The 23,378-nt window shown below is 41.3% G+C and overlaps 2 protein-coding genes across 2 annotated transcripts in view; both read left to right on the top strand.

Moving 5' to 3' along the window:
• The window catches only part of ABHD17C (abhydrolase domain containing 17C, depalmitoylase), a 56,744-nt gene extending 40,922 nt beyond the window's left edge, over positions 1 to 15,822 (top strand). Inside the window, exons 2-3 of the mRNA XM_090029214.1 lie at positions 6,765 to 6,944; positions 14,291 to 15,822. Of these exons, the coding sequence (XP_089885340.1) occupies positions 6,765 to 6,944; positions 14,291 to 14,510 (400 nt within the window). The 3' untranslated portion in view covers positions 14,511 to 15,822. The remainder of the gene's footprint in view (positions 1 to 6,764; positions 6,945 to 14,290) is intronic.
• Positions 15,823 to 19,878: 4,056 nt separating this feature from the next.
• The window catches only part of CEMIP2 (cell migration inducing hyaluronidase 2), a 72,060-nt gene continuing 68,560 nt past the window's right edge, over positions 19,879 to 23,378 (top strand). Inside the window, exons 1-2 of the mRNA XM_090028489.1 lie at positions 19,879 to 20,422; positions 20,503 to 20,652. Coding sequence (XP_089884615.1) covers positions 20,398 to 20,422; positions 20,503 to 20,652 — 175 coding nt within the window. The 5' untranslated portion in view covers positions 19,879 to 20,397. The remainder of the gene's footprint in view (positions 20,423 to 20,502; positions 20,653 to 23,378) is intronic.

Below are 23,378 nucleotides of genomic sequence, written 5' to 3' on the forward strand. Positions count from 1 at the left end.
TGATCATCCAAGGTCCCTTCCAGCCTCACAATCTGTGAACGCAGAGTTCAGTGCAGCCTTGGCTTTTCAGGTAGCATACGTTTTCCATTACAACCAAAAAACAGAATAACAGAAATACTGGCATTTGTTCTCCGTGCATTGTCTTTTACTCTATGTGTTAAAGAAGCTTTCATCAGAGGCTGCTAAAGAGACCTTACTGGTTTGCAGCTGTTTGCTAGGGTTTTGAATAGCACTTCAAATAAAGTTGCTGTTTGAAGACGAGAACCTTGTGGTGGTGTATTCCTCCCCACCCAGTCCACAGCCACATTCTGGTGTCAATGTTGGCATTTAACATAGGCTACGTGGGACTTCAGTTTTGTGCTATTCTGGTCTAGATGCAAGAGTGGCACTAACTGAGGCATGACATGAAATGCAAACTTTGTGCCCAATCCTGTGAACATTACCTGGTGTACTGTTTATTTCCTGGCATGCCTCCTCTTACTGAAGTTGGGCAGTGGGACTAATCACAGGTAAGACTGCTGACTTCGGTGTTCAGGTTCATAAATACTGAAAAACGGCTGGCTCTGTACCCCCCTATATTTTTTATAGTGTGAGCTATGATATTTCTATCCGTCACACTTATTCTCTCATAAAAAATAGAAATATTAGCTAAGTGCTTGCAGATTCTGACATTTAGAGCTAACCCAAATCATCTGACTTTTTAAGGATAAATAATATGTTATGGCAAATAACATATATTCCATGCAGTAGATTGACCTGGTTTTTAACAGTGTCTAAAGCCGCTTTTTCTAGGAGAACCCAAACAAAAGCTTTAAACACTAATTAATACGCAGTCTTCCATTTGTCTGGGATGTATTTGGCAGCCGTGTTCATTTGAGACCAAAATAAATAAATAATGCAAAAAGCTCTGCACTCTTGGTTCAGAGATGATACCTTTTATGAGACCAACTGAGAAACTACAACCTCCGCCCCCACTTTTTCTGCAAAATTTCAGGCTCACACACCCTTCATCAGGCTCAGGCCCCATATGTTGGAAATAAACTTCATTTTTGCACGGAGGAAGCAGAAGCTGGAAAATATGTTCCTCTGGGTCCATGAGAGTATCTTTCTGGGGTTGCTTTTTGTTGTGCAGATCAAGCAGGACTCCTTCCCTGGTGGGGTCAGCTGGCAGGCAGGGAGGTGTAGAAATCTTTCTTGTTGTTCAGCAATGAAGTTTATAATCCCAAATCAGCTAAAATGTGCTACTGTATCTTCCATGTTTCTGGGATGTATTTGGCAGCCGTGTTGGTCTGCGACAAAAAAATGCAAAAATCTCTGAACCAAAAGTTCTAATGCTAATTTTTTTGCAATTTCTCAGTTGGTCTAATAAAAGGCATCCTCTCTGAACCAAGAATTCTAGATTTCTGCAGCTAATATGCAGGCTACTTCTTGTTCTTCACAACAAGGATCATTGCATTTATTTTCGGACATAGACTCCTTGAAAGTGTTCCTGCCAAAGGGGCTTGGACTTCATGTGTGAAGGGAAGCAAATAAAGGCTTTCAAAACAAAAGTAGACTTCTAGAGACATGTCATAAATTAGCAGATGTGCTGTAATAAAAGATATTCTAGAAGGCTCTAATCATCTCTAACGATGGCAAATCTTATCTTTATCTGAAGGTGTGCTGGATTTATTTCAAGCTGAGTTACTTTGCTGTTTCAATTGAACACTGTTTACTGGAGCTGAGAGAGTTCGTTCTAATCCTTTCGAATTCCAGAGACTTTGTTCTTTTTGGAAGGAACAACCTGGCATATTGCCCTGTACTCCTAGTGATATCCCTACTTGTGGAAAGGAAATAGAGAATAGTTTACTTCCTTACCAAATTGTTATAAATTGAAATATTACAGCAATAACTGTCTTTAGTCACGAGTAGCCACACACAGACTTAACAGTAATAAAATAACACAGCCTCATCTACACTTTGAAACCACTTGCCAGTGGTGGACTTGTGTTACAGTTAGGGTAGTATTACCTTTTAACACTAGTCTTTCTCACTTAGATTGGACCAAGACTCATTGTCACATTGTGTTGCAATCTGATTTTTACAGTGTTCAAAGCACTGGTTTGTATTAATGTTATGCCCCTTTATTCGGTATTTTCTAGTCTACATGGTGGAGGTTAGAATTTTTACTCTGAGGTTTCATGGTATTTGAAGTGTGGTTAACTTCATTGACTCTGCCTCTGTAAATAGTATATTTGCCTGAAAACAGAACAGGCTTCATTGAGTAGCTCAATTTTAGCCCCCATGAGAGAAGACACAGATAATGCAGCATTGAGTTTGGCCATGGATGTTTGCGGGGCCTCATAGGCACAAGGTATTTGTAGCCCCTGAAGCAGCATTATATTAATAGTTTCAGCTGAGTAAGAAGGGAGCAAAAATAGAAATGTTGAACTCTGCATCTCAAAACTTAGGTGGGAGAGGGAAATGAGGCATCCTCAGCTTACAGTCCAGGACACTTCTTAATGATAATACGTAGCTCGTGTATATATAACGCGTTCACCAAGAGATTCCTCAAGTGCTTTGCAGAGGAGGTCAGTATCGTTATCCCTTTTTTTTACAGAAGGGGAAAATAGCTGATTGCTTAAGCAAAGCAATGGCAGCTTTGGGAATAGCTCCCAGCTCTCCGGTCCCAATCTGATATCCTATCTACTATGCATACTGCCTGTCTTAAACGTTTTGAATCTGAACCCTGAATGTTGGGACTCGTAGGGTGGCCATCATAGAGGACAGTCCGGTTGTCCTCTGTCCTCTATTGATATGGAACCTGATGCCTTTGTTCTCTATTTTAAAAACAGATCCACGCTTCTCATGGGCTGTTGATGTGGCTTGCATCTCTGAGGTTTTGCCCAGGAACGATCTGAGCATTCCCAAACTTTGCTCTGTTTATGGACAGCTCTTATGGCATCCAGTTGGTGTGTTGTGCTTCCTGGAAGCCTAGTGTGTCTGCAGTTACTTGTGAACCTCTCCACCTGCTGCAAGTATGGCTGGGGAGAAATAAGAAGGTTTTTGTTTTACAGTAATCAGCCATTGTCATAGCAATGGACAGTGTTCTCTTTGTTTCTGTGATGCTTGCAAAATTGCAAATGCTTCCAGCTTTGCTCCTTCCTCCCAGGGCGCCTTCCAGATTGCACTGTTCCCTGCTGGCTTGGAGACTGTTACACGCAGATGAGCTCTGTAGGAGAACATGATTGTATAGCCATAAATTTGACTTCAGTTTCCCATTCAGTCATATGGACTTCTGTTTCCACAGAGACCAAGCTTCATTTATTTAAAGGAGGATATTTTTAGGAGCTACTGTTTAGGTGGTGGAAGAACTTCAGTCCTTTAAAAAAGAAAACGAGTGGTGACAATGCAGAGGGGAAAATCTTTTCAGTGCCTGGATCTTTTTCATTCTCCTTTTCTTGCCTATGTGTGTGTTGTCCCAGTTTTTTCTACACTCTTCCTTGCTTTCTTTCCTGACTCTTAGCTTTTCTCTCTCTCTTTCTCTGTCTCTCTCTCTGCTATCTTTCAGTCCCTTGGTTATCTTTTCCATTCCCTATTTCACTTTCCAACTAGCTGTCCCCTTTAACACCTAAGGACCTAAACCAGAGTAAGCCTGCCACCCTTTGGACTTTGTGGACCTTGTTCATGAATCGTCATGTCCTCTGGCCCTTCAGTACATGTGTAACTATATTTGAACACTTGTGCAGATCTTGTGATTGTCTGAGACTCAGCTGCCTTCTGATCAAATGGAGCAATGGTAATGTATGACAAGCTAGTCAAAGATAGTGAAATTAGATTATCTATTTCTTTATGCTGTTTCAGGTAGAAGTAGATATAGAACTGACTAATCTGTAACTGCAACAGTCCAAGAGCTATTTTTTATACTGTCCTGCTTGGTGGAATTGCTGCCACGTGTGGCACCAGTTGCAATGAGAAAAAAGAATGGAGTGTGTGTTTGGCGTATTGTATGACATCACATAAGGAGGGGCATTAGTATCTTTAAAAGACCCTCCCCCATATAGTAATGAAGAGTTACATTTTTATTGGCTTGGTACTTAGTCTGTAAAACAAGATAATTTAAATGAAGGAATTTTTTAACCTGTAATGTGATAGGCATCACTGTTACCCTGCACTTCCCCTTCAGTTGCTTGCCATTTTCATGTACATTTGTATTATGAAGTCTTTGTTGTATGCAGATGCTGGCTAGTATAGTGATGTCTCATCTATAACTGGGGTTTTGACTGCCTCACTAATACCCTACACTGATACTCTAAAGACTGCTCCCTCTCCATGTTGCCTGCTGCTGTAGTTTCAGGTTGCTGTAGTCTTCACTCATACTGCACCTTCTCTTTTTGAAGGCTGAGATCAGCATATTTGGATACATTATTTATGGAAGTTCATTGCACGCTGGGCAGCGCCATGAATGGGGCGTAGATTCTCTTAACTGGTTCTTGGCTCTGCTGGCTGTGCTGTGGCCAGGATTTTACCCTTGGGGTCCTGTTGCGCAGTGCAGCAGAGCTGGACAAGTGCTATTGCACCTTGAACTTTCTGTACCAGCAAGGGAAAGCTTACCCTAAATTACCTCTCATGTCACAGAACCACAGAACAATAAGGCTGGAAGGGACCTCTAGTATGTCATCTAGTCAAATCCCTTACTGCAAAGCAGTATTGACTCTAGTCTGATGATTTGCACAGAGAAGGATCAACACTGTCTGAACCATACTGGGAAAATGGTATCTAACCTACTGTTTAAAACACAACTCCAGAATGGAGATTTTGCTTCTCTCAACCTTGGAAAAACATCAGGTCTGGTTATGGTAGGTTGTCAGTAAGCTGCCTTTGGACAACCAAGAGGGATAAAAAGTGATGCTCCAGGCACAGATCATCTTATTATAGCTGCTTATTTATATCACAGTAGTGCCCAGAAATCTAATACACCCAACCCTCAGGTCCTGCTGCCATCCCCATCTGCTCGTATTGAGTCCCATACACAGGAGGTCCTGCCTCCCTTCCTCTCTCTTTCACTCTTCCTCTACCATCCTCCAGTTGCCTTGCCTCTGGTACTTGTAGAGGATGCCTGAGCCCACATCAGCTCCTGTCTCTTTCCCTACATATCCCAGGCTCCTGAAACCCCCTCTGCTTCTGTTCCATCCTGTCTCTCTCCTTTGCTGGGGGCTGGGGTGGCGTGGGTGCTAAGGCATATGGTTACTAGCCCAGAGGTTGCAAGTTTGAAGCCATAGAAGCGCTCATGGCATGGCCCTGTCAGATTGCAATGAATCTGTGAATTCTGCTAAATACCTTGTCACACAAGGATGCAAAAAAGGAAAGGAAAGTGCCTAGAAGCTCTACTTTACTAACATTTAGGGGAGACAGTTCCTGTCCTCCAAGATCTACTGTCTAAATAAATCTTGCTTCATTATAGAATATAGTTCATCTTAGATAATAACTGCAGTCTCCCTTTCTTGGTAACTCTTCTTCCCTCACCTCTTTGCATGCTGCCCCAAAAGTGGCTGATTTTTATTCCTGGTAGGATTTTGGCTTTGGGATAAAGCTTGCAGTTCAGTGTACACCAGGTGATTAGTTTCAGCAGGGGCTGAAACCCTGCCCAGTACACAGCCTGGTAGACATCCAGCCATAGGTCTTGCCTTCCAGTGTCGTGGTAATGACAGCAGGGTGGTTGGCATAATCTGGACTGGAAAATGCCAAAGATATTTAAGAATATTTCCTACCAAAAATATACTCTCTCCTACAGTGATAATTTTTTCTGTGTACAGCTTTTGATAGAAAGACGAGCTGTGTAGTGGGCATTTCCCTACTCACCCATAACCAACAACATAGTGGCCATGATAGTTTTTTAAAAAGTTCATAGTGGCCAAATATTTTTTGCTTTCTGAAAAATGCTTTACCTAACACTAATATTTCGTGGCATTTAAGGTAATGTTTGTGGTGATTTGTAGTATTAGACATGAAGTAGGGTCAGAAAACTACAGAACACGTAGATTAGGATGGTAGTTAGGTGGAGCAGGAAAAACTGGGAGCCATTTGTGGCTGTTTACACATCCTGAGCTCTGTGCGATGGCATGTTTTTTTAATAAATTGTAAAATATTTGGTACAAAAATGAAAAAAATGTTCACTGCTGCTTCTAGTTGTGACCCTGAATGTAGAAGGAAACAGAACTAAAGTGTTGGATCCTAAGCAATAAATTATAAAGCACTGCATGCTATAGGATCAGATATACATTTAAATATGTGAAAAAGGTAGTTGTAATGAATCCCCTCAGTCATTTTGATCTTGAGTTATGCCTCTTATCAAGAGTGGCTAATTGTTTTATAAAACTGCTAACTTCTGACACTGCCTTGCATTAAGCATTAAAGCTGTAAGTTCTCTTGTAATTTCTAGAAGCAAACCTGAATTGCCCAACTCTTCACAACTTCCTGCTCCATGCCGTGAAAGATACCTGAGATTCCTTAAGGCTCTCAAACAAGCAGAGATTAACCAGTGCACTTGTGCTTTTGTTAAAAATACGAACAAACAAAAATCCCCTTTTTAATGCTACAATATCCTGATGATTTATTTTGTCTCTCTGGCTTTAAATGCTGCTTTGATAAATTTGTGTACATTGTGAATGTGGATTTTGGAGGGTGGCAGTACAGAGAATGTATGTTTATCTATGGTACTGTTTCATTTGTTCTATAATGCCAAGTTGTTTTAAAACCAACATTTCTTCTAATTCTCTCTGCAGGTATGGTGTTAGCCCTGAGAACATTATTCTGTATGGTCAGAGCATTGGAACTGTCCCAACTGTGGATCTGGCATCTCGGTACGAGTGTGCAGCTGTAATCCTTCATTCTCCTTTGATGTCTGGATTACGGGTAGCTTTTCCTGACACCAGGAAAACATACTGCTTTGATGCTTTCCCAAGGTACATGCACATTTTGCCAGGAAGGATTGCTCTATACTCAGTACAATATAACAATATTTAAAATGGTGTGCTGATTTTTATTGTTGTGACCATGCATCTTGAGCTTTGAACAGACAATTTTTATATCAAAACAAATAAGTGTATTCACTTACAACTGTATGGCTTTCAGTCCCCAACTAGCATGCTAGTTAGCTGAACAAGCAAATAAAGACAACCCTACAACTTTCTTACAGCTATTTATCTGCCGCACTCTCTTTAATGCTGGCACGTGATTTGCTCGTCGTTAATTTTGTGTAACCAAATTTGGATGGGTAAACGGTCATCTTGCAGAACATTGGCAAGTTATTTTAGACTAAAAACTAATACCATTAACTAGTCAATTTTCATTTAAAAGGTACGTGATACCATAGACTGTCCATAAATGAAATTCAAGGCAGCCTGTTAATTTTTGCCGTTACTTGACAAAAACAATAGGCTGAGCTGGATAATGTCTGGTTTGCATAGCGGGAGAAAGTAAGGAGTTTCCAGTGATTAGAGTACTAACCTGGGATTCTGAAAATCTAGGTTTATTTTCCAGCTCAGCCCAAGACTTCAACTAGAACCAGATAATGCATTTGTCTCAAAGCAAGTTGTACCTTTGTTTGTCCAGGAACAGAAGCCCATGGTTTGGCATGTACACACATTGCCCTTCCACTAGCTGAATGCACTGCCACTTTGCTGCCATTGATTCAATGATAGAAACCTGGGACAACTGTTCAGATGCACTTTGTGAGGTGCTGGGATAAACTTATAGCACTTCTTATCCCATGAACCTTTATAAAGTTTTTTTCTGGATCAATGAACGTGGATGTCTGAATGATTGTACTTTGTCCTGGAATAAAATAGTTTCTCCTGGAACAAATGTGACATCGATTTGTAGCCTTCCTATGTAACATTTGGCAAGTCATTTTACCTTTTTCATTGTCTCTGGTCATCATAATTGAGATACTTCCTTATTTGATATGGGCGTTGGAAATTTGTAAAGCAAGATGGTCAGGTAGTACTGTACTGGTGCCTGTAATGAACAGACAAAGTTAAAAGACAGCATTTGGCCTTTTTAATCCCAATCTAACTCTTCATCATCAAAAAATGTCACATTCTACATAGAAAAAGTTGAATATGTTTAGTTTTAAGAAAAAAATCTGTTTTATGAAGTATCTTACAAGAAAGATTGTTATAATCCTAGATAAGAAACAGACGCTGGAATGCCAGTGGCTGTTCCTCGGATCCTAAACCTTCTCAAACACTGAGTTCTAAAAACTTGTGAACTTTTAAATGTTTAGTGTTAAAATAAGTGACCTGAGAGGACTCTTGATCAATGTAGTTATTTCGGAGATGCTAAGAAATGTTTGTAAATAGTTTGTCTGTGGGGATTCTGTGTTAAAAATGCCGCATTTTGATATTTGCCGGCAGTGGTCACTCTCTTGAGCGCAGGAGAAAGGCTGAGGGCAGAATGGAAGCCTGGCTTTTCTGTTATGGAAACATGGAGTCATTGAGGCTGGGGGGGAGGCAGCTGTGAAAAGCCCCCATATAACATTTTTAACCCCCTGTTCTTTCATAATTGAGATCTTAGGTTAATATGTGGCCATTGGTATCATTTGCCCCTCTGAAAACTGATTTGCTTCACCAGCAAACTTTACAGCATGTTGACTTCATTTCAGTAACTTCTTACAGGTGGAAGTGCAAGAAAATAACTTAAGCCGCTTGCTGCTTGTTGCAGTGACTGTTGAGGGAGTTGAGAGTGGTAGTTAGATATATAGTCAAATGTTCTGAGTAATTGGAACTAGATTTGTGTTTGTCTTCTGGAGGAGGCACCTATTTAAGTAGAAAGTGCTCCAGTACTTGCTTAGGGATTTACTTTACAAGTACATTTAACACGAGAGGCATTGTTTAACATTTGCTACAACAAAATGTGCACTGCTTTCCAGGAGAGAGTTTGTAACAGACACAGCTAAAATAAACAGTGTTTCCCTTGGGCCTAGTTATAACAAATCTAGCTTCAGGTGCACTGAATGCTTAAGTCAGCAAAAGAGTCCTTATCACTTTTCTATAGGGAAAAAGTCAAAACTCCTGTGCTCTGCATCTAAGGTGTTCCTGATTCAAGTGACTGAAGCCACTGAAGAATGTCTTGCAAATCTTTAGAGCAGCATTGCCCAGTTCAAGCTGCACAGAAAGCCATTTATGGCATTCGAGAAAATCCCTGCCTCTGAGAAAATCATCAGGTGTCAATCTCTTTGCAACAGCACATGGAAAATTTCTGAGGGCTGGGAATGAAGCATCCCGTAATGCTCTTACATCTAGAGCAAGCTGAAGACCAGAAAACTGACTGAAGTCTTCTGCAGAATTGGGCTCCGACCTTCTTTGTACCCAAGTATAGTAGTGCAGGGCTGTACAACTGGCATGCAGCCCACAAGAGGTTAACAGAGACTCCTGGGCTCCCACCCAGCCAGTGTTGCCTTTATCACTCTGGATACGGCAGCACCGTGGGTCTCCAGGTTCACCCTCCTTCTGGTTTCTGCTGCATGCCCCACCCCAGGGGATGGGGCAGCCCGTGTCCCAGATCACCCATGCAGTGGTGGGGGGGACCCATGGCTGGACAGCTAAAGGTGAGGTGGGGTGCCACATCGGGTGCAACAGAAGCTGGAAGAGTACCATGTCATGCAGCCGGAGGAGGCCTGTGGCCCTAGTGGTGTGCAGATCTCTGGCCTCGTAGAAGTTGGACAGCCCTGTAGTAGTAGATGGTCATAGCAGCTTAACATTTTAAAAAAGAGGATTATAAGGAGATGTAAGGCAGGGTAGATGCATACCATATAGCCTAAATGAGATGCATAGAGCACAAGCTTTTGTGAACTTGAGTTCACTTCATCAGATGTTGAGAGAGGACAAACATAGAGCATTGTATAAACTAGAGTTAAGTGATTTAAATAGTGGGAAGAGAGGGAGAGGAAGGGGAGAGGGGGATAGTGCTGGGAGAGGCATACAAGCAAAGAACGTAAGAACAAAGGGGTCATGAAAACTAATCCAGGTGATGGGAGGACAATCTATAGTCGCTGTTCAAACCATACTTAATACAATCCAGTTTGGGGGTGATTTCTTGTTTCGCACTTTCCTGTTCCTAGACTGGTTTTTAAAATTTTGCTGCCTGAGAACACAATCCTGAGACAACCTTCCCGGATGCTGCACTGCTTAAAAGTGTTCTGACGCGGCTTTCGTGTCTTTCTGCAGCTGGGATCAGATTGGTGTTTATTCATATTTACTTATTCAAATTGCCCCTATACCCCGATGTAGACTGCAGAAGGGCATTGTAAGTAGGTGATATGTGATGTTAGTAGAGTTGCAGGTGGATGAACCTCAAATGTTGTACTCCTTGTCATTCAGTCCACCAGTGATGTAGTCTGTATTGATGTGGGGGCACAGCAGGCATTTGGGTCCACTGCAAGGCCTGATGCTATGGTGAAGATGAGAATTAGTTCTGTGCTTAAGAGATTTCCTTTGAGGTTGTGGGGGGCTAGCTATAAGCCAGGACAGATTTGTCCCCCCTGACTACCTTGAGATGATCATCCCGTTCCAGGAGGGCTTGGAGGCCATTTAATGAACTGTGTTGTTCAAGCTGGGGACTGCAGGTGATTGTTGTCTTTATCCCAGGGTTGGTAGCTGGTGGAAGTAATGTCTGATTCTGGCATTGTTGATTTGAGTGGCTACAGTTTTGGGACTGTATAGTAATTGTAGGAATCATTGGTCCAGATCTTTAAGGTTCACCCTGGTGTTCATCCCAGGATCAGAGCAGAAACTGTTGTAAGTGTTTGGCTGTAGACAATGGATATAGTGGTATACTTAGAGTGAAAGCTGGTGGCTTGAAGGTAGCTGTGGGGATCAGTTTGTACATGATGCAACGTGGCCGTTGCAAACCTTCACCATAGCGTCTAGGAAATGAATCTGCTGGGTAGAGTATTTCAGAGTTGATTTGATAGAGGGCTGGAAGTTGTTGAAGTCCTGGTTAAATTTCTCTACAGATTCCTTCCCATGTGTCCATCAGTGATGTCTTCATAATATGTACCTGAGGTATACGAGGGGGTGAGAGGGCAGCTGAGAAGGACATGGACTTCAGGATATGTCATAAGTATGTTGGTATATTGGGGTGCCATACACGTACCCATGGCAGTGCCATTCATTTGAAGCTATAGGGTGTCTTCAAACCTGGAATTGTTTTGTATGAGGACAGAGTGAGAGAGCGTGATGGAAAGGGAAGCAGTTTTCTTGTTGGATTACAGGTCACAAAGAATATTATCCGTGTCGTCATGGAGGATGTTGGTGTACAGAGATGTGATATCCATGTTAGCTAAGACAGCATTTACTGGAAGCTTACAAATGGAGTGCAGTTTCTTTAAGAAATCTGTGGTGTCTTTCAAAAAGCTGGCATCTCCAGTGGTATATGGGAAAGGCTAGAAATTTTCCCCGTGATGGTACCAGTGCCAGAGACAAAATAACATCCTGGGTTGCCATGTTGCTTGGTCTAGTTTCCTGGCAGGTGGAATCCTTTCCTGTGTTTCCAGAGGTAGCTTCTTTTGGTTTTTAGTTCCTCCTGCTGTTGTGCTGTGGGATCCTCTGTCTGGAGTCGCTAAAATTTGGTGTTGGAAAGTTCTCTTGGCTTCTCATAGGTACGGTTTTGTCCATGACAAGTGGCAGCCCCCAACCCTTATCAGCCTGTTGTATGATAGCATCAGAGCTGTTTTTAAGGCTGAGAACGGCTCTTAGTTCTGCAGGACTGAGTTGGCAATCACAGGGTGGGCACAGAGGCAGAAACAGTTTACATACGGGTGCAGAGTGGGGCCATCTTGAGCCGACGTTCATAAAAACCTCAGGCTTCTAGAGTTTTGGCTCCTGTACGTCAAGCCCTTGTGCTTGGTACGCTCATCAAATTCAAACTGAATTCACCAAAGTGGAAATTTTTGTGCTCAGACTTGTGAATCGTTCTTCCTGGTCTTTAAATACGTGATATTTACACTTAAAGGGAATGTTCCTAGCAGAGAGAAAGCAAAGTTTTGAAAACAGGTTTCTCCACAAGATTGGGTAGCTGAAATAAGCCAAGTCAAACAACAGTTTAAACACCCTTCTTGTTATTTATTTTTTTTGAAGCTTGACAGCAGAAAGATTGTGCAACATTTTGCTGCTAACCACCTGAGCTGCTCCTTGTTGTTAGGCCAACTTCATTTACACTTAAAACAGTGAAAACAAACATTTGTGCACGCTCATGAATATGCATGGATTAGCTGTCTGTTTTCACTGTAGGAGACAAAATATTTCTTGGTACGCCTCTGGTGAATTGTCATTATGTGCATTTTATGTTGGGATGCCATGAGAATGTAGTCTCTGTGGACTTTTTTTTCCTAGCTGCAGAGTGGTGTGGCTAAGAATACTAAGTAAGGCTAATGTGCAGCTTTAAATACCACCTTCCAAATCGCTGAGTTGCCAGTGGGATGCTTCCCAGGCTGTTTTTTTGCTAAAACACAAATATTATTTGGCTCTGATGGTCTAGAACTCAAGATGAAGAAATGTTAGTTCTCTGAATGCTGTAGTGATGGGGGTTCCCCAGCTTCCTAAAAATAAATGAGTTTAGGATTCAGCCCTTAAAACGATGCAGAAACAGCCTTCTGTGTATATAACACGTGTACTAGCTAGCATACCTGTCGTGTTACGAAATTTTTACTCTGGAGCACATAGTTCGTGACTACCTTCTAAAAATTTTTAGTTGATACACTAGTTTGCTTACTTCCTGTTGCTACTTAACTACAATATTCATTTGGGGATACTAATAAAAGCTAAAATTATATACTTTTATTTTGCCATGCCTCTATTACTTTAAAGTATATACCCGTATCTAAACCTGATCTGAATTCCAAAAATGAAATATAAGTTATTTCAGTGAAATGACACTTCTGCATTTTATAGTTATCTAGTTTCTACACCTCAGTACTTCTTTAAAAGAAACCAAAATGTGGTTTCCAACAGCTTGTCACCTAGTATCTCAAATTATAATAAAGGCTGAGGTACATGTGAAATCCTCATGTACACTTTCTATGTACACTTTAACTTATTTGAACATAACTGAATTATTGACTTTTTCATAACCGTTTTTAAGTTAAAAATAACATGCTGAATGTCTTTTTGACCTTTTACACAATTTGTGCAGCTATGCTGGTTAATTTAGCTTTTTGTCCTCTTTTCATCAGCCTATTTCACTTTCTCCTTCTGAAGAAATAAAATCCTTTTATTTACCACTCGTTAATTTAACAAATTAGAAATAATGCTAACTCCATCCCATTATCTCTAGGCCTACCTCTGGAACTACTTTCATAGTTTTCTCCTCTTTCTTGATCTTTAACTTTCAAATATATTTTGACTGAGATGTACTTATATCATGATTTTATCATTTCCCTCCCCCGCCTTACTTTGCTTTCTCCAAACCCCAAAAGTATCTAGAGCAGAAGCACTACACTAGTAATGGTAGTTGACATCAATGGTCAGAATTTAAGTTCAAATATTTGGGGAAGGAGAGAGAGCTTGTTACAACCCAAGACGTAGGGTAGTGTTTCCATGATAAAAAAAAATCTTGCATGAACTCATTTTTTTCCAGTTGGTTTTCAGTTAAATCTCCTGTGATAGGAATGAAACTGTCATAGGAGTATTGTGCTAGTGCATGGGAATATTATTTTGAAATGATTACATATATCATGCTATGCTATGATTATCCTGTTGTTTCCTTTGTGCAGCTTTGAATGAACTAAAACAGGCAACATAAATAATACGAAATGATCTCTCCTTCAAAATCTGCAGTATTAATCTCTGGGTTTAATACCATAATGTGCCTCCATAACTTTTTCACAATGGCCATCTAATTAAAACTGATTTAAGAAATCTGGCTGTAGATTACTAATGTGCTGCTTGGGATCTTATTTGCCTTGCAGTCACTAGTTCAGATGCAGATGGAGTTAGTAGTGCCTTAGGTTCTGTTTCTTTGGAAATGCATGGGTAGCTTCAGCTCAGTTTTGAATAAAAAGGTATGCACCTTGAATGGGTGAGAGAGTGGGCTGAAAACCTCTTGCCCTTGTAGACTGATGGCATGATGGTGATGCCAGGGCAGCTTGAACTGACACATACCTGTGCTTTACCTACCTTGTAGCTGATCCATTGAAAAATGCAGCATTCAGTAATTGGGTGGTTCGTCCACAATTGAGCATGTTTTCTTTGCATTTTAACCTTTGCAATAACAAACTCCGAGTAACTTTTTGTTCTTTTTTGTTCCTCAGCATTGACAAGATCTCTAAAGTAACTTCTCCTGTGTTGGTCATTCATGGTACTGAAGATGAGGTAATAGATTTCTCCCATGGCCTGGCGATGTACGAGCGCTGTCCCCGAGCAGTGGAGCCCCTCTGGGTAGAGGGGGCTGGGCATAATGACATAGAGCTTTATGCACAATATCTAGAAAGACTAAAACAGTTCATATCTCATGAACTCCCCAGCTCCTGAAGAAGCCTACTTGATCTTACCTCAGTTACTGTGAATGGAAGAAATTACCTGTTTTTGCACATGCTTTAACTGGATAGCTGTAATAGCTTTATACTATGAAGAAATGCCCTTTACTTTAGGGTGTTCTAATCAAACATCTGATGAAATTTGTCTTTTATATCAGGAAGTTATTCTACTAATGCACACAATATGGTCAACTACTGTAATTCCAACAATTTTTAGCTTCATTACCTTGGAGGAAGTGGGAATACTAGCTGATTATGGGGACACTTTTTACCTAGTGCTGTATTAATATTCTAAAGTCAGTTTTCTCTACCTTACTTCTAATCATTTATAATTCTGTCTTACAAGACTTTTTTCAGTGTTGTCAATATTTGGAACACATCTGTTATGAACTACAGCTTGTTCTAAACAATCAATTTGTGGGTTCAACCTAAGGGAGTACTTTCTTTGTAAAGTTTCTAGCTGTGGTATTGTAACTGGAAAGTTATTGTGATGAAGTTTTTGGGTTTCTTTTTTCCCCTCTTAGTGTTCTTTTCTTAACCTACTGATCTTCCCAAGTAAATTATTTGAAATGTTCTACTCTTCCCTGGAAAAAAAAACAAACTACATGAACTACTACTATATGGGGCTAAATTCTGTAACAACCTCTCCATTTTCTGTATAACTGGAATATTCTGAAAGGAAAAGTAATGCTAAATTGTTTTTGTTTAAAAAAAATAAATGTGTAAATTTACTACTAGAAAACTCATTTTAATATTCAGATGGTCTGAATAAGAGCCATAACAGACATTTCCTTCTGTAAAGCATTCCTGTAGACTTTTTAAAAGTACTGTACATATTTGAATTTACATTGTGCATAGATTCTTAATTGGTAGTTTTAATTTAAGCCTAGTTACAATAAACTGCAAAATTCTGGTTTGTATATGATTGAATACATTTTGTTAAATAAGTTTTTATCCCTATATTATTTTGCTATTAAAAGTTTTATAACGTTTCCAGGACAAAAAAATTTACACATTTATGTTTTGATGAATTTATGTAACTAAATTTTCATTGAACTGACCTTTTTAGTTTAGAATTTGATTATTTGACACTGGAATCGCACAGAATATGCATCAGAAATGCAAGACACTAAAATTGTTACACTAGTAGCATAGGTCTAATTTTTTTCCAAATTTAAAGGCCTTAAATGTACTGTAAGCCTCAGATTGTTGTAAAAATTGATTGCGGTTGATTGCAGTTTGTGTCCTGTTGCTGGAATGCAACACAGTGGTTGTAATGGAATAAAGGATGCATGGATTAGATCATATTAATTGTGAATCTCATTTGTGCTATAATTCTTGCATACAAATTAAGCAAAAGCAAAGTATGGCAAAAAATACTTTAAAGAGAAAAATCCAATCTAACCTTGTATTTTAATGTTTAAAAACTAATCCTGAGGTATAATATGCCTTTTGATTTAACTTGGTATACAACTCAAATGTAATTTGATCATATTGGTTAGTGGTTCTGAATTACTATTTAAATATTGAAAATTCTGACTCATGGACTAGGAGAAGTATTTGAATCATGAGCTATGGTGAAAGGCATGCAAATGCCTAATGTTAGCACTGCAGGTGTATACACTGTTTCTGAGATTTGGTTCTGAGTAGGGCTCTTGGGAATATTGGGAATAACTTTGGGATTGGTGGATGAAGTAGTGATGGAGACCAAGGAGCAATTCTGGTAATTGGCTTGATTTATGAACAAACTACAAGCTTAGTGCACAGCATACACAGCATAACGTTACATACTGCAGCGGCACAATTGCAAGTTGTGGAGGACTTCAGTGTCAGGATCCCCAAAGTCTGCTGGCCAGGTGTCCTGGAGATCTCATGAGAAATGCTTGGCAGGATGTTAAGCGCTGACAGGCAAATTGTGACACTTCATATTTGCTATAGTTTCTTGAAAGGATTTGGGTAAATGTGATATTTTTTATTAGACCAACTAAATAGTTGGAAAACTTGTTCTTTGCAAGCTTTCGGGCACAAACACCTTTCTTCAGGCATATCGAGAGTCTGCTAATCAGTATGCCTGAAGAAGGGTGTTTGTGCCCGAAAGCTTGCAAAGAACAAGTTTTCTAACTATTTCTTGCAAAGAACAAGTTTTCTAACTTTCGTTTGGTCTAATAAAAGATATCATATCTGCCCGAAGAACCTTGGCTGCCTACGTCCTTAGACCAACACGCCTACAACCAACAATCCTACGGTTGCTTACGCATTTTACGTTCTGTCAAATACTGAATCATGTTTCTGTGGTTCTGAGAGTAAACCAGTCATGTTTTACAACTTATTTGTGGTATGGTTATATTTTCCTCATGGCTTACTGAGATGGTGAATAACCTTTGCGGTCACAGGCTGTAGCATACCAGCATCCAATCATCATCTTCATTTACATCCACCTGCATCCTGCTGGCTAAGGTCTGAAGTGCCAAATCATATCCTTCTACCCACTCATGGACAGGTCTGAAGTGTCAAGCCACGTCCTTCTACAATCCACTCATTGACGAGTCTAAGTGTCAAACCATGTCTTTATAACCTGCTCACTGACAGGGGTTACAGATAAGTCACAAAATGGATCACCTCAATTTTTAGTATGCAATAATTATTGACACACCGAATGACATTGCTCATGCTGGGCATTTTGCTAAAGTAGTATAAGTATATCGCTTCTCGGCCTCTTGAAGGCTCGGATCGAAAACTTTTACTCTACAATAGTACAGACAGAGCAATTAATGAAAATTAGATTTTTCATTGTAGTTCCTGAATCATTAGAAATTAAAGAAGGTAAAAGGTCACTTAGGTCATACACCTCCACTCCCCGTCCCCATGATCTGATTCCTTGCAATATATGTTGTCCAATTTAATTTAAAATACCAAAAGGAATGGGGCTTCCAGCTGTGCCCTTTGTTACATGCTGTCTGGAGAGTCTATTTAATCTTCATCTCTTGTTTCAGCTTGACAGCTTCATGTGTGAGCATGTCTTGTCTCCATTGTACTCCTCTATGCAACCTATAATTCCTTTCCCTCCCCAGGGGTGGTTTCTCTTACCTGAATTCACTCCCATTATTGAAAATAATGGGACCTGGCAATAAGTCAAGCCCCTGAGCACACACCGTAGTTAGCTGTAGGGATAGGCAAAGTGTGACTAGTGATTTTTGGTAGTCTCTTCCTTGTACAGGTGCCCCATTGAGGCAACAGACAGGCCTAATTTCTCAGAAAGTGCTGAGCCCCTTTGATCACCTTTCAAAATTTAGTTTAGAGTGTGTTTAGACAAGCTCTATTTGGTTCTTCTAATCTTCCTTTTATAAATCAGTTCTTCTAGTTCACTCATTCTTTTCATTGCTCTTTTGAGTTAGCTTCATTTTGTCAGTAGCTTTTTTGGTGGTTGAAACCAGTGCTGAGTTCAGTAATCCAGGTGTAGTCACATCAGCCCAAATGACACCTCTGCATATATAATCCAAACCCACAATGGACTCTTTCATTGGCCTTTTTTGCACCACAAATGTGTCTTCAGATGTAGTAGCTTTTTATTTGCCTTTTTTTTTTTGCTAATCTTTGATACTTATAGGTCCCTCTGGACACATCAATGTATGTATCATTTCATATTATCTGTATTTCATTAATATATTTAAACTTTTGTCTATTAAGAAAAGAGTACTGCAGTATTCACATTCAAAGTCCTGGACCAGGGGTACTCAACCCCTGGTCTGCAGAGCTGTGTCATCAGGCCTCAGGGCTCCCCACAGTTCTGGAAATTTGGTAGTAGGGGAGCAGTGGCAGCTAATTGCCACTCCCTTGCTGTCAAATTTCTGGACCCAGTCTGTGGACCAGACTAAGCAGCTGAGCAGGAGGTGGGAGGAGGTGCCCATGGACTGGCCCCATGCCACTTATCCGGCCCACAAGGCTAAAAGATTATCACTGTCCTAGACTGTTTCCTTCTCCCGTCAATTCAGTTTATTCACGTATTCATTTAGATCTCTTGAAGAGCTTCACTTCTTTGGGTTCCCGTTTAATAAATCCTTTGAGCAAAATCTTGTGTGATGCTTTCAAATTCTTTCATATAAAGCCATATATGATACATACAGAACAGTCTTCATTTACTAAACTGTGAAGTAACATCCTCTAATTTTGGAGGAATGACTTTTATATTCAAGCACCGAAAAGCCTTTTGCCAATTAAAAACTGATGCATAAGGATCTCAGAAGTATTGTTAATTAACTCAAATAGCTTATAGAAAAGCAACTTTCCAGATCTCACCTTTCATGGAAGAGAATAACTTCAACAACAGGATCTTCTGGATCAAGAGTAGTATAAGACGATACAGTGGAGGAGGGGTTTTGAATTAAGATATTAAATATTCTGGATTGTCAGGAAAAACATTATCAGTGGACTTCTACTAAACTGTGACAAAACATCCATGCCATCACAGCAACATTTCAAATCAGATTTTTAATACAATTTTGCACTTACATATGACCTTATCAGAGTCAGCATTAGTGCTACCACGATGTTACTTTGCAAATTAATAACTGATGATATTTACACTTTGGTAAACCAGCTTTTGGGATTCAGTTTATCTTTTAAGAGTATAAATGATCCCTAACAAACTGTCACGTTCTTATGTGGATCCTGCTTCTGTATTTCTGTAGGGCAGCCGCATTGGATTTGGTTCTAAAGTAGAATTATGGGGTATAAAAAGACAGCAAGTGGCATCTGTTGCTTATTATTTGAAGTTAATATTTTTCTTTCTTTTCAGTTAGGGGCTTACCAGGCTGCATGTAGGAGTCTGATCAGATGCCAATCATCTCATACAATGATTATAAGCACAAGTGATCTAACTTTTACCCCAAAACATCCTTTACTCTCCAATATTACTCTGCTGTAGTTTTCCCAGTTCTTCCAGGTCCTTCCTATAATTAATAGTGGTAATCTTAGCCAAGATGCTGAGACATTGCTTCTCCAAACATTAAAAACTGTTCAAGTTAGCAGTGTGAAACACCATATTTGCTTGTCTAATTGATGCTATACCCAGAGCCTCTGGTTTCCATTTTCTGTTCACTCTCCTTTTCTGAAGATTATTCCCTGGGCATTGATCTTTATTTCCACCCAGAACACTTTTTCAAATCCATTCTTGTAATCTCACCGCTCCCATTGAATGCAGGTTTCCCCCACCACTGCCCCATCTCCGGTGTCGAACAGCTCTTCCAATTTTGAGTTTTATTCTGTCCTCATTAAAATAACCTCTCGCTCACGCAAGCCAGCTCATCATGCTGGACTCCCTCCCAAGCCGAACACTGCTGTGTTTGTCAAACAGGTAGAGCAAAAGAGGACTGACTTTTTAAAGGAAGCCAGACATGTACTTTGTTGCATTTGTAGCCAAAACATTTTATGGCATGCCATAAAATCAGACTGGGGGTAGGGGGGAGTGTTCTCCATCCTTTGGAAATAGTCTGTCCTTGGGGGGCAAGAGCCTTTCATACCTTTCTGCAGCAAGAGGAGCCCGGCTTAAGTGATGGGCACTGGCCGGGCCGGGTTTTCCTTGCATAAACTCTCTTGCAGCGTCTGGCACTGCGCTGCTGCCCGTTTGGCAAAGGGACGTCCCTGCTGGAGGGGGGGCTCAGGGAGGCGCATGTAAGCAGGGCGATGTCAACGGCGGGGCCGCTCTCACTCCCCTGGGCCCGGCCCTGACCTGGCCGGGAGGAGCCCGATCCCTTCGGGGCTGAGCCCGCGGGCGGCAGCCAAGAGTGTCGCCGGCTCCGGGGGGGGGCTGCCCCTGCCAGCCGCCCGGGAGCGGGGTCGGCGCCACGTGGCTGCGGTGCCCCTTGCGCCGGGAGCCGCGCGCCATGCTGCCGGGCGGAGCGGAGCCAGGTAAGGCCGCCCCCCCCCTCTCCTCTCCTCTCCTCTCCCCGCCTGAGCCCCGCGCCCACCCAGCTCCGTGTGCCCCGCAGGTCCCGCAGCCCCGAGCCGCCCCGCCACGCGGCCGAGGAGGAGGAGGAAAGCCGGGCTCGCCGCCCCCGGGCCCGCCGCCGCCGCCGCCGCCGCCGCCGCCTGGCTGCTCGCCCACCTGCTCCTGCTGCCCCTCGCCGCCGGCGCAGCCCGTCAGTACCCGCGGGGCAGGGGCAGGGGCGGGACCGGGACCGGGACCGCTCCCCCGCAGCGTCCCCGCAGGTGGCAGAGGAGCCAGGCTCTGACCGGGCAGGTCCGCGGGGAGGGGGAGCAGGGCCCGCCAGACCCGCCAGCGGGGCGCGAGGCCGCTGTTGCCGCCAGTGCCGGGCCGGCGGATCCTTTCCGTTTGGCAACACCTGTTCTTGGGGCCGAAGGGGGTGCGCTGAGTCCGCCGGCCCAGCAGGGAGTGTTGAAGGGCTGCCCCATTTTTGAGGCAGCGGGAGACTCTCCTTGCCCCTGCCCCAAGTCCTGTTTTTCCCGCCTTCACAATGCACCTCAGGATGGGAATGCAGTTGCGGCTGTTCATTTCCCCCCATCGGGATCTTAGTAGCTAGGAAAAGGCCTAGTGCAAATGTTTGATGTTTCTCTGCTAAATATGTTAATATTTATCTCCTTTATTCTTTTGAGAGTTGCAGGTACTTTTCTGCCCCTGGAAAGTGTGAGTGAAATAATCTTAGAGACCAGAATTCTTGCAAGCCATGCCTTGCATTGGACCCATTGCGAAATTGGGATAGACAGACAAGCTTTTGGGTATCCCAGCACCCTTCCTCAGGCCTCACTAATAAATAATGTTATTTATTATCAGCTAACATATAATATTAGCTAAGTTTCAACACATGGGGAGGGGAAATTCCTTTACACAGGGCTGTTAATAAACTTACCTCCGTTTATATCCACCCCTAGTCCTGAGGATAGATGGTCAGCACTGCTAGTGTTTTTTCTACTTCTTTTTAAAAACTAAATCACCATTCCTTATTTGGATCTTTTTCTGGCTGACTTTAGTTTTAGGTGATCTATTATCTGTGATTGTTTAGAAGATTTTTAGTAGTAGTAGTAATAATAACAAGAAAAGAAATTCATAGTGTGACATTTCAACTGAAATGCTTGGGAAAATTCAGTAGTGCGGTCTATTCAAATATCTCTGTGTATTTTAAACAAGCTTATTTATAAGAGCTGCTCAGGAAAATTATTCCATGAAAATATTTTTAGTTTATGTACATGTTTCATTAAAAATGTTTGGGTTTCTGTAAAAAATAACTCCTTTTAGGCTTACATTTCTTGTGTTTTGTTTTTCAATCAGTTCAACAAAGGAAGTTGAAAATTGACACTTCTCTAAGAAATTTCCTTTGGGGTGTTTTTTTTGTTTCTTTGTTTTTTTTACCAGAAAAAACTGTTTCAAGAAAATTTCAATGAGCTCAAAGTAATACAGCAGGAGAATATTCTGCATGGGTTAAGATGCTTGCTAATGGTTTACAGAGAACCACATTGTTTACAGAGAACTATATTCTTCTAGCACAGTCTGGCTATAAACTGGTCCTGCAAAGGAAAACATACCTGAGGGGAAGTGTAATGCATAGTCTAGAACCGTCTCAGGAGCTGCCCCGCTTCCTACTGTCTCTGCTGCCAGCATAGCAAGGAAAGCGTGTGCTGCCCATGCACCATATGGATGCTAAGTTGCATTTTTGGCCTCTTGTGTCCGCTGATCCAATTGTCAATTAGAATTACTGCAGTGTATGTCACAAGGCTGCTTTAACATAGTGCAAGAAGACTTACCTGCACAAAACAGCACTGGGATCATGTTTGTCTTCTCACTTCTGCCATCCCACTTGTGCTGTCCGTACTTGGACCATGACTGTGGTTCTTGCCCAAGACTTTTGGGCTTGAACCACACAAGTCAGGTTAAACTGCACTAGGCTGAATGTATTATATTGATGAGACAGGCTGACACTTCTATCCCATTAGGCAAGGCTGTTTATTGTCTGCTCAGCAAAAATAAACTTTGCACCACTGCTTTTGCTGTGACTGTCCTGGAGACGGGTAAATACATTTAGTGTTTGGGGCTGAGCATTACTTTAAACATAAAGAAAAATTGTATTTCAAGGTTCAGTTTAATTTCCAGGCATAGTTGTGCAGGGTAGTGGGATTGTGACTTCTGAAGTCACTTCATGGAGCATTCCTCTGCAGCTGAGTTAGTTGCCTCTTCTATTACTCAGGATTTTTTAAAATTTATTTGGGAATCTAGCTTTTGAGACAAAGTGTAAATGATAACCCTGGTTGACAGAATCCCTCTCATTTTGTTTTGTAAATCCAAATCATAATTGAAGCATGAAAACCTGCTAGGAACCTTGATATTGCTTATGTTTTAAGTCATGTCACTGGTATGACATCAAGACTGCAAAACGCTGGCTTCTGACCTAAAGCCCATTGAAGTTAATGGGAAGTTCTCCGTTTACAACAATGAGTTCTGAATCGAGCAGTTAGAAGAGGGGACTGGGATTCTGGCTTCTTATGGACCGATCAGCCATCTCATTTGGCTCTAGTAGGAATCATGCATACAATTAATAGGGTAATTGAGTGTCAGCTGAGTTCTGTACCAGGCTCCTGGACTGACTTTATTATATAAAGTTGGACATGTTATTTTACCTCCTTCTGCTTTGGTCTGCCTGTCTGTAAAATGTTATTTTATTGCACCAGGGATTTATGAGTTTGAATTTAGCAACATTTGCCTCTTGAAAAATGGAATAGAAAAGCAAAGTATGATTTATTATTATGACATTCCCCACTACCACCTAGTAAAACAGTCACATTTTGCAGGTATGAAATAATGAGTTATATTTCACAGCTTTGAAACTCTAGCCCTGAATAGGCATATTAAAGT

The sequence above is a fragment of the Crocodylus siamensis genome, chromosome 15 (genome assembly GCF_052110815.1).
Source record: "Crocodylus siamensis isolate JL-2025a chromosome 15, ASM5211081v1, whole genome shotgun sequence".
Lineage (NCBI taxonomy): Eukaryota > Metazoa > Chordata > Crocodylia > Crocodylidae > Crocodylus > Crocodylus siamensis.